At 47.1% G+C, this 11,601-nt stretch overlaps 1 protein-coding gene across 1 annotated transcript; it reads left to right on the top strand.

The window, feature by feature from the left end:
- The first annotated feature begins 137 nt into the window (after window positions 1–137).
- SMIM7 (small integral membrane protein 7) lies at window positions 138–11,017 on the top strand. Its single transcript, XM_059160382.1, has 5 exons — window positions 138–278; window positions 361–402; window positions 899–951; window positions 4,412–4,502; window positions 9,898–11,017. The coding sequence occupies exons 1-5, from the start codon at window positions 253–255 to the stop codon at window positions 9,911–9,913; spliced, it is 228 nt and encodes a 75-aa protein (XP_059016365.1). The 5' UTR covers window positions 138–252; the 3' UTR covers window positions 9,914–11,017.
- The last annotated feature ends 584 nt before the right edge of the window (window positions 11,018–11,601 follow it).

Raw genomic sequence — 11,601 nt, 5'->3', positions numbered from 1 at the left:
TGGTGCCAGTTTTGGGTGACGTCACACTCTCGCCCCGCCCTTTCTTCGCTACCCCTGGGCCTCCCTAGCGAGAAGGGGCGCTAGTTTTTTCCTAAAGGGGCCTGGCCTGTAGGGGGCGGGAGCCTACCTGCCTTGGCCTTCGATTGGACCAGCCCTCGCCTGCGAGGCTTCGCGATTGGTCGGCTCGTGGTCTTCTCTCCTCCCCCTCCAGGACTTCCGCTTCCGGTTCTGACGGACGCTTCGGCCGTAACGATGATCGGGGACATCCTGCTGTTTGGGTAATTAGGGGGGGCCAGAAGCTGGGGTGAGAAGGGTGAGAGGGACGAGGGGCAGCCCAGGTAACCTAATTCTCCTTCGCAGGACGCTGCTGATGAACGCAGGGGCAGTGCTCAACTTTAAGCTGTGAGTAGGCCGCTTTGGGTCGCGGCTCCACCCAGGGGACCCGTAGCCCCGCCCCCGCGAGCGTGAGCCCGCCCCACGCCGAAGGCCCCGCCCCTAAGCCCAAGCTCTCCCTCTGGCCACGCCTCCAGCCTGGTCCATCCTCCTTTGACACTTTTGCTGCACGTGGGCTTGAAATAGAGACTGCCTCGTTTCCCGGGGAATCTCTCTTCTCGCATCCCTTAGAGCCTCCGGCCCGTCCCCTCGCTCCCCCCCTCCCCATATTTAGCCCAATTCTTTACCCACGGACCAACTCTACACCTTGGTGGCTGCAGGCTTGAGACTGGCAGGTAGATGATGGCTCAGAAAGGGGCCTTCAACCACCTGAGGTCACACAGCAGCTCAGCTAGAGAGCTAGAGCTGAAACTGTCTGAGGCCCTCTGAGCTGGGGTTCAGAGCCAGGGGATCAAGTGGTCTTTATGTCCCACGGAGAGTGGACACTGTCTGTTCCTCTTTGTAGGAAAAAGAAGGACACGCAGGGCTTTGGGGAGGAGTCGAGGGAGCCCAGCACAGGTAAGGCCTCCTTTCTGGACTCGGAAATTGGTCCTGTTCAGAGAGGACAATTTTTTCTCAGCCAAGCCCTACCTTAGTTTTCTTTCCAGTAGTGTGTGTGTGGGTTGGGGGTTGTTGAGAGAGAGAGAGAGAGAGAGAAAAGTGGGCCTGAAGGTATGCTATTCCTTCTGCTCACTTTTGTCATCCGCTTTCTCCTGTCAAACCTCCCTGCGTAGGTCACCACCCATATAACTTCCTACAGTCATGATTTTCCTTTATGTATGCTATTATCTGGCTAATATTTGCCCCGCACACTTGCTCTTGCTTGTTTGGGCCCATTTCTGTGTCCTTGTGGGCCCGTCCTCCAGCATGAGTGAATGAATGAACAACTAGCCATGGCTTTCAAAGTGCTGCAGACCTCTTTTAATTAGAGGCCAACGTTAGCGTTCAGATAAATCAGATGTCACATAAAAATTCAGGTGTCTGATTTATCAAGAAAAATTTGAACATTCTACAGCTCAAGGTTTAGGCAACCTCTTGGCATCTATTGGATAAAATGAAGAAAAACAGGACCCCGTTTAGGCAGGGGTCTGTGGCCTCTGCCTCATCCCAGCCCCTACCTCCTCATCTTTATATCATCTCACTGTCCTGGGAGCGCTGGAATTTATTCATATAACTGTTTGAAACCTGGTGGGACCCGCACATGACTTCTGTGTCCATGCATCATTCATCACGCATTTATTGAGCACCTGCCACATGGTGGCCACTGTCCTGAATGCTGCAGACACAGCAGAGAACAAGACAGATGCAATTCCTGCCTTGTGGGTTGTATTGTTCTGGGGTGGACAGGCAGTTCCTAAACAAGGAACAAATGGTGATGGAGGAGATGAGAGGCGAGGACAGGGATGGGATTGCTGCTCCAGCTGCCACGTGTGGAGAGAAGGACCCGTGAGAGGGTGGCATTGCAGCCAAGGTGGTGGGTGCCGTGTTGGAGCATTGCATGGGAATGATAGGAACCCCAAGGAGCAGTGAATTCGATGCCGATCAGACCACTCCCTTTTATTGGGGGCCCAGCCAGTGGTAGCTGCCTTGTTAGGTGCTTCCTGTAGGTGTGGGGCTCTGCCTCCATCCTGAAAGGTAAAGGGCATTTTCCCCATTTTATAGAGACGGAAAATGAAGTTCAGGGCTGTGGCTTGACTTGCTTGTGGCCACGTAGGAAATCCTGATTGAACCTGAGTTTTTCTGACCCTGGAGACTGTTCGCTCTCAGTCACTAGACCATTCATCCATTCATTCTTTCCTCCATATGTTCATTCAGCAGCTGTTTATATCACTTACTCACTCTCTAGAAGGTACTATACCAACTCTTGGGGCTGTGTTCTAGAGATCTAAATTGGAGGTGTGGGGGGGTGGGTGGGAGAATAGAGGAAGGGCTTGGTGGCAGTGGGGGTGACAAGGACAGTTACAACAGTGGCTTCCTTCTGATCAGGGCCTCTCTGCATGTCTCCTTCCAGCCCGTATTCTGTTCTTACTGTTGCCACTACAGAGAGTGCTGCTCTCCCTGTGCTTGGCTCACCCCAGTACTGTAGTGGGTGCATTTGTTGAGAACCATCTGCGTGCCAGGCACTGGTGTGAGGTCTTCTTAGTTGCTTGTCACCTCCATTTACACAGGAGGAAACTGGGGCATATGTAGGCTGGGGACTGAGCAAAGTCATTCTGCGTGGAAGGGCAGTAAACTCCTGCCCGTATTTAAGGTCGGAGCTTACGCAGTTGCTCACAGCTTTCTGACCTCCGATCCCCCACATGGACTAGGCTGGCACCCCACCCCCCCATTGTATGCTCCCATGGCACTGGCCATGGTGAGTAACAGTTGTCATTACTTGCTTACTATTTGTCCCGTTTTGAACTTTTTAGGAACTTGCCCTGTTCCTCCTTGTATCCTCTGCACTTGGCTGTTGCCTGGGACAAGTGGCCTTCACTTAACATCTCTTGATGGCAGGAGAGCCTGTTTTTGTGATGCTGGACCCAGAGAAGGGCCTCATCAAGCAGTGCCTCTCAGACATCCTGGGGCTGGGCCTGTGTTTGACATTTGCACTCTGGGCTGGGCTGCACATGGCTCTCCCAGTGGGTTGGATAATATCAAACTCATCTAAACTGTGTTCAGCAAGACTCTGTGTGCCCGTTGCATGCTTGGTTGGTGCAGTGGTGCCAGTAACTGTAAATTCCTGAGCTCCCGCCTCGTATTCTGTACTTAGGGGACAGCCCTGGTCTAGAGAGGACACTTTGGGTAGCTCCCTTGTAGATTACCCCACGTGGACCCATTCATTTCATTCTGGAGGATTAGAGAGGTGAGTGACTTAAAACTCTGGAGGAAGGTTCTGGAACCCATGCCTCTGGAGTCTCAACGTACCAAGTTGCTTCCTCTTGGAAGGGTTCTGTTCTGTGGCATCTGGGGACTAGAGTAAGTAACCATCAAAGCAGAACCTCCCTTTTACTTGCCTGAATTAGTATGCTTTCTCAGGTGCCAGCACTGAAAACCCAACCCAAAATGGTTGGAGCAAATGGAAACCTCAAAGGATTAGACTGTTTTCAGGCACATCTGGCCTCAGGGCTCTCTGTGTGTGACCCTCTCCAGCTCTCTTTTTCCTTCTGGGTTGGTTTTACTGTCAGGCTGACTTGTGTTGGCAAAAGATTATTCTAGAGCAGGGCTGGGCCCAGTGTTCTGTAAAGGGTCAGGTAATAAACATTTTCGGCTTTTTGGGTCGTATATTGTCTGGTCCCATTTCGGTAATTCTCGCAGCTTTTCACTTTTTCATTATTGTTGTTTTTGTGGTGATCTGTGATCAGTGAACAGGACTTGCTGAAAGCTCAGATAGTGGTCAGCATTTGTTAGCCATAGTTTTGTAATTCACGTGTTGACATTGTTTTTTAGACGTAATGCTATTGCACACTTAATAGGCTCCAGTATAATGTAAATGTAACTTTTATAAGCACAGGGAAACCAGAACATTCATTTGACTTGCTTTATTGCGGTGTTCTAGAACTGAACCCACAATATCTCCAAGGTATTCCTGTATATAAATGAGCGGGCATGGGTGTATTTTGGTTAAACTTTATTTGTAGACCCTGAAATGTGAATTTCATGTAATTTCTGAGTCTCACAAGGTATTCTGAGTATTCTTTGTAACTATTAAAACGTTTTTTGTCCCAGTAGTTGGGACAAAAGTCCCAGGACGGAGTCTCATTGGGCAGACTTGGGTCACGTGCTCCTCCCTGAGCCAGTCAGAGACTGAGTGCTTTTAGGGGTTGGTCAGTGGCAGCCACTGCTCGAGTACCAAGAGTTGGGGAGCAGAGGTGACCCACAGGAAAAGCCCCTGGAACGTGGGGCGGTGGGGTCGGGGTGGTTGGAAACTGGAAGCACCCTGCGGCCGTGACAACAGAAATGTCGGCAGTGCTTGTAAAAACACGTTCTGACTTTCCAGGTGACAACATCCGGGAGTTCCTGCTAAGCCTCAGATACTTCCGGATCTTCATCGCCCTGTGGAATGTCTTCATGATGTTCTGCATGATCGTGTAAGTCCGGCCGGCCTGTCCCTTCATTGTCCTGTTCTCGGTGGTGTTCTCTAGAATGACCCACCGGAAGCTCGTCTTCTGTCTTCTCACTCTACACTTTCATGTCACGCTTCCTGCTTTCAGAATAAGAACTCTCTCAGGCTAGAGAGGGAAGCAGGGTCTACAAAGGTTAGACTGTGTCACTGTGGTCTAGGCTGGAGCTTTGATTGGAACACGGTGTTCTCCAAGTCCTAGCTGTTCCTGGTGCCTCAGTAGAGGCTGCCAAGAGATGCCTTCCCTCGAGCCCATGGCCCTGTTCACCTTTTGCCAGCTGTGCTGTGTTTAGCCTATCCTTGGTATCTGCCAAGGTAGAAAATGTGGCTTAATGGCCAGCGTGCTGCTGGGTCCTGCTCCTGCCCTGCGGATAGCCCTCAGAAGTGTCTTCAGACTCTTCTGTTTTCATGCCCGTTTTTCATTTTCTCATTAGGCTTTAAAAAATCTAATTGGCTTGGTTTTCCTTCCAGTGTCAGGGCCTTAATGATTCTCATGAACTGTGAGACTCAAGAGTAAACAGGCTCAAGGAAAACGCTGTAGGAGAACCTGGTGTGTTATCATCTGGGCTAACCGTGCTGGGCTGGTCCCGTTCTTCCCCTAAAGAGGAAGAGAATGAAAAGTCTGCTCTCCTGAGTAATCATGGTGCTGAATTTGGGGTTGCTGGGTGGTCCTTGTGCCAGCCCAGTGGCTGTGTGAGGGGATGATTCCCGGACTTAGGAGTTTCACTGTGCCACTGGGAAGTGTTAGAGCCCTGAATGAGGACTGTGATGTGTGCCAAGAGAACCCCTTTTGGAGAGCTCGGAAGAGGCCTGTGCAGGTGCTGAAAGGGCTGGTGGAGTGATCAGGGAGTTTGCAGAGGAGGATATGGGCATAGCTAGGATTCACAGGAAGTAGAACAGTGTTGGTCTTTCCAGGTTCCGGCCTGTCTTTTCCTTCCTTCATTTACTGATTTATAACTATCCAGTGTGGGCTGTGCCTTGCGTTGATAGCTGAGACCGAGACAGCCATCGTCGTTGCCATCAGCAAATGTACAGTATAGCCCGTGGGACAGGGACAGAAAAATAAGTAGGGAAAAATCACTGATGAGGCCAATGGGAGGATCTCAGTTTAGGTGATGGTCAGGAAGAGGCTCACAGAGAAGTGCTATGTAAATCAAAACCTAAAGAACAGGAGGAAGCCTTGCCATTTTTAGAGCTGAAGAGAGGCATGGTAGCATGTGCAGAGGTCCTGGGGCAGGGAAGAACTCCTGTGTTTTCATTATCCTTTTCTGTCCATCAGCTTCATTCATGCTCTCACCCGCCTAGCTTCCTTTATGGCTCACCTGTTGGCCTATTACTGAGAGGGTTGCGTTAGGCTCTGTGACCTCCTAGCTCAGCTCAAGGCTATCATTGTTTGTAGCCTGGTGTTCTGATTTTGCTTCCTGGGAGCAGAGCCTGCTTGACTTAGCTAGGTGTGACCTAGGTCCAGTTAGATGGGGGTTATGCCGATTCCAGCATAATCCCTGAGGTCGAGTCAGCAAGCCACAGCCTGTGAGCCATATTTAACTGTTTCCTGTTTTCATGCATGAAGTTTGGCACACCCATTTCTGTACTACGGCAGAGGGGTTGAAGCCCTGAGACAGAAACTGCCGGGCGTGCAAAGCTCAGACTACTTACTGTGTGGCTTTTTTGCCAACACCTGACCTGGGCCATCCTTTTCAGTAGGTGCCGTGAGTGAGGGAAGATCTCATCAGAAAAGGCTCTGTCAGGGAGGCTGTGACTGGCTTTCCCAGGATATTAAAAAAAATCCGGAAATCACCTAAATGTCCAAGAACAGGGGAAGAGTCGGGTAACTCAGACGGACGCCCACACGAGCAGCTGTCGCAATCTATCACTGACGACGTGCTGCAGGTTCTGTCTGCACAGGGGAATGTTTCGAAAGCAAAAAAGGCTGGAGGTCGCTTACATATGCCCTCTAGCCCCGGCTGTGATGTGCTTGCAGTAAACACTGAATAAATGCCTGAAGTCTGTGGAGAAAATACTTCCAGGGGGCCTCTGGGTGGCTCAGTGGGTTAAGCCTTTGCTTTAGGCTCAGGTTATGATCCCAGGGTCCTGGGGTCGAGCCCCACATCGGGCTTTCGCTCCGCAGGGAGCCTGCTTCCCCCACTCTCTCTCTGCCTACTTGTGATCTCTGTCAAATGAATAAATAAAAAACAAACAAACAAACAAACAAAAAACAACAAAAAAACCCCCAAAAAACAAAAAAAATGACTTCCAGCCAGGGAGTTGGAAAGATCTGCTCCAGGCCATCCACAGAGGTGACCCTGTTTGGATCGCTGAGGGAGAGTCACGGGGGCCAAGGGAATGGTTTGCAGTTCCCCTACACCCACTTTTACGTTGCTTGAGCTGAGCTACTTGGGAAATTTTTGAAAAGCCACAAAAAACTTGAAACATGGAGAGAAACATGCCCGAGTGTTTAGGAACTGAGTATAGATACCTGCAAGTTAACAGTGAAATATATCAAAAATAAGGTAGCTGGATAAATGGATAGGTACACTGTAAGGCAAAGTTATTTATTATTATTTATTTATTTGAGAGAGCTTGTGCAGGGGGAGGAGCAGAGGCAGAAACAAACTCCCCACTGAGCAGTGAGTCTGATGCAGGAGGTTCATGACCTGAGCTGAAGGCAGACGCCTGACAGACTGAGCCACCCAGGCATCCCAAGCACAGTTTTTTGTTGTTTTTTAATTTGAGAGAGACAGAGAAAGAGAGAGCATGTCCACGGGGAGGAGCAGACAGAAAGGGAGAGAAAATCCCAAGCAGATTCGCCACTGAGCCTGGAACTTGATGTGGGGCTTGATCCCACCACCCTGAGATCATGACCTGAGCCAAAATCAAGAGTCGGAGGTCCAACTGACTGAGCCACCCGGGCACCCATGTAAAGCAAAGTGTTAATTACAGAATGGAGGTATATATGCTGGGGTTCACGGAACTGCTCTTGTAACTCTTTTATATGTAAAAATCTTCGTAATAAAATACTGGGTGGGAAGACACGGAGAAGATGAGGGTGTCAAATCACGGAGCAGGATTAATAAGTAAAAGCAGAAGTCAGTCTTCACAGTTAAGTATTTTGTATTATATTCCCAGGGTTGTGAAACCACCCACAATGCAATTCTAGAACATTTTCATCACCCCAAAGGAAAACCTTATACCCATTAAGCAATGACTGCCTCTTCTACCAGCCTTTGGGAGCCACTTAGCTACTTTCTGTCATTATGGATTTGCTAGTTCTGGGTATTTCCTGTAAACAGAATCGTAATGATGTATGGCCCCGTTTGTGTCTGGCTTCTTTCGTGTAGCGTGATGTCTTAAAGGTTCCAGCATGTTGTAGCGTGTATCAGCACTGCATTCCTTTCTGTGCCTGAAGAATAGGCCATTGTGTGTCTGTGCCACTGCCTGTTTATCTGCTCATCAGTTGATGGATATCTGGAATGTTTCCACTTTTTTTTTTTTTTTAAAGATTTTATTTATTTATTTGACAGAGAGAGATCACAAGTAGATGGAGAGGCAGGCAGAGAGAGAGAGAGAGGGAAGCAGGCTCCCTGCTTAGCAGAGAGCCCAATGCGGGACTCGATCCCAGGACCCCAGGATCATGACCTGAGCCGAAGGCAGAGGCTTTAACCCACTGAGCCACCCAGGCGCCCCTGTTTCCACATTTTGACTGTTGATGAACACTGTTGACACAGACGCTGGTGTTCAAGTTTTTGTGCAGACAGACTTAAGTTTTCGGTCCTCTCTGGTACATACCCAGGAGTGAAATTGCTGGGTTATATGGTTACTATATTTATCTGTTTGAGGTTCTGCCAGACTATTTTTTAAAAGTAGCTGCCATAATTTGCCTTCCCACCAGTAGTGTATGATGGTTCCAATTTCCCCCACATCTTTGCCAACACTTGTTATTGTCAGTCTTTTTCATTAGAGCCATCCTAGTGGATGTGCAGGTTGAGTAGCATTTCCCCAGTGGTTAATGACATTGAGCCTCTCTCTTCATGTACTTATTGGTCATTTGTATGTCTTCTTTGGAAGAATGTCTGTTTAGGTCCTCTGTCTTTTTTTTTTTAATAAACTGGATTATAACTGAGTTATAAGAGCTCTTTTTATATTCTAGAAACCAATCCCTTATCAGATACATGATTTGCAAATATTTTCTCCTATTCTCTGGGTTGTCTTTTCACTTTCTTGGTGGTGTCCTTTAAAGCACAAAAAACCTTAATTTTGATAAAGTCTATTCTGTCTGTTTCTCCTTTTGTCACCTGCACTTTTTTGTATTGTAGCAAAAAGTCATTGCCCAGCCCATGGTCGTGAAGATTTGGGCCTAAGTTTTCTTTTAAGAGTTCTGTAGTTTTAATTTTAATAGTTAGGTCTGTGATCAACTTTGAGGTTATTTTTGTATATGGTGTGAGATAGAGAACCAACTTCATTCTTTTGCATGTGGTGGTCCTGCACAATCTGTTGTTCTTTTTATCTTAGAAAGAGTTTAGATTTATAGAAATGTTGCAAAGATAACAGAGTTCCCATATATATATCTTTTTAATAGCTCTGTGGTCTTCCCCCTGGAAACCTCTGTCATAACTTAACAGACCCATTCTCAATTTCATGGGCATTTTTATATTTTCCAGGCCTTTCCCATTCAGATTTTCGTCAATGACCAGAGTTAACTGTAATCATCTGTTCACTCAGAAAAATAATCTTTTTTTTTCAAATTGTGAAAGTCATCATCGACTTGTAGTAATGAAGAATGGGCTAAAATAAAATGTTACAGATTCTGATGAAGTACTTTCTTAAATAGATTTTATTCTTTTTAAAATGTACCATTTATGGGGCACCTGGGTGGCTCAGTGGGTTGAGCTTCTGCCTTCGGCTCAGGTCATGATTTCAGGGTCCTGGGATTGAGTCCCACATCGGGCTCTCTGCTCAGGGGGGAGCCTGCTTCCCCCTCTCTCTCTGCTTGCCTCTCTGCCTACCTGTGATCTCTTTCTCTCTCTCTGTCAAATAAATAAATAAAATCTTTAAAATAAAATAAAATGTACCATTTTGGGGGCACCCGTGTGGCTCAGTCAGTTAAGCATCTGACTCTTGCTATCAGCTCAGGTCTTGATCTCAAGGTCATGAGTTCAAGCCCTGCTTTATAAATAAGATAAAATATACAGTTCAGTAGTGTTAAGTATATTCGTGTTGTGTAACAGAAGAGTTATTTATAGAGTCATAAGTAATATAAAATAATCTTAATAATAGTAACAAAATATTTTCTGAAAGTGTTTTCTGAGTTATAGCTTTACATCCTTCCCATCCTTATGGACATCTCTGCCCTCTGACTTTTCCAGGCTCTTCGGCTCCTGAGCCCCAGACACACACCTTCCTGGGAACCAGGAACCACCTTCCCAGATGCCGAGTCTCCCTTCCTCCGTTCCTGACAACTTCAAGAATGGTTTTGACCGGAAAACCAGCGACCTTCCCAGAAAGCCCAAGTTCGTGGTGGGTGGAAAAAAAATGTTCGCCAAGCTACACACGGCTTCCCAGCCACGTCCTTGTTTTCTTTTCAAAGATATTTTCACTTTGGTTTCTGCGTTGAAATGCTGTCTACTTAAGGAGTTTCAGGAGGGTTTATGGAAGGGGATGTAATAACATTGCATTCCCCACAGATAAAAGAACGTTGTGTAGATTGCTTTTTTAGACTGAATTTCTCATCTAGCAAGCTTTTACTAGAAACTCATTTCTGGATGTTTCTTGGTTTATTTTTTAATAACCCTTCTTTTTTGGTTCAAATTATACAGATTTTTCAAAATAATTTTTTATCCAGGGATCTGAAACAGAAGGGTTGGCTTTTAAGATTGATGCAGCCTCTTTACTGGACTGTGTTTAGGAATAACAGGCAAGTTCATTGTTGCTGGGCTTGTGTCCAAATTCCTTTCCTGTCTCGATGGGCTCTGCTCGGCCACTCAGTGCCTCTGAGGTCATGCCCAGGACTTTAAGGGTAAAGCCTCACTGATTACCGTGGAAGAGAGGTACAGAACAGTTGGCAGAGGCAGATGTGGGTGTTACGAGAAATTTTGCCCTGCCTTGCAGCCCTCTGTTAAAGTAACCCTTGGGGCCATTAAATGTGTAGTTTTTAAGAATGAGTGACTTACATGATGATAATCAGGTCCAGGTCTGAAAGCTTGGAATTTGGGGTGGTCTTTTCAAGTGAGTGATTTCAAGGTTGAAAAGCAGTGAGCCTCATTTGAGGAAATACAGCATTTTGCATAGACTCTCCTTTGGAAGGCAGGTCCTTTTTTGCCAGGATGAAATGCCGGTTGTCAACACCCAGATCCTGTTGGTGTCTGATCTGTTGGTTGTGGGTTTTGAATTCCTGATTTGGAGGTAAACCTGGTGGGAGGAGAAACTAAATATGCAGACTTTTCAGAACTAAGTAGCACTGGAAATAAAGCTCATTTCCAAAAAGGATCTTTTGTTTATACATTTTTTTTAACTAAGAACTTCCAACTGGCGTTGTTTCGAATTACACTGTGGGAGACACCAAGGAGTCATTTTGGAGGCTGTCAGAAAGTCAGAAGAGAGGCAATGTTCAATTTCCCATTTTGGATTCTCCTTAATACTTATGTCAGGCCAGAATGGGGCAAATGGGCTTTGGAACTGGCTGCTTTGGGGAGTGTTGAAAGAGTCAGGGAAAAACAGCGGGGTTTTGCAAGACCAGGGCCAAATCTACTTTTATGGCTGCTCAGCTGATGTCATTCTCCTCCACCGCTTCTGTAATTTATTCCCTTGTCAAACCCAGGCATATGGTTTGTCAGTGGCCAGGAACGTAGCTGCTGAATCGAGCTTCGCACAGGCCTGTGTCCTTGTCAGCAAGAACAGATGTGCCGAGATCTTGGCTGGTCACTCCTCAGGTCGTGTCAGTGGTGCGGGGAAACCTCACTGCGTTATTCAGACTGGTGCTGAAGTTTCAGTGAAGCGAGGCATTCGTACGTTACAGGGATAAATCATTCTCTGAGAAGAGAATGCTGTCATTGAGAATTTGTTTCAATAGT

This window comes from Mustela lutreola, chromosome 2 (genome assembly GCF_030435805.1).
Source record: "Mustela lutreola isolate mMusLut2 chromosome 2, mMusLut2.pri, whole genome shotgun sequence".
Lineage (NCBI taxonomy): Eukaryota > Metazoa > Chordata > Mammalia > Carnivora > Mustelidae > Mustela > Mustela lutreola.
The sequence above is the reverse complement of the archived record's forward strand: the minus strand, read 5'-3'. Positions and strand labels throughout refer to the sequence as shown.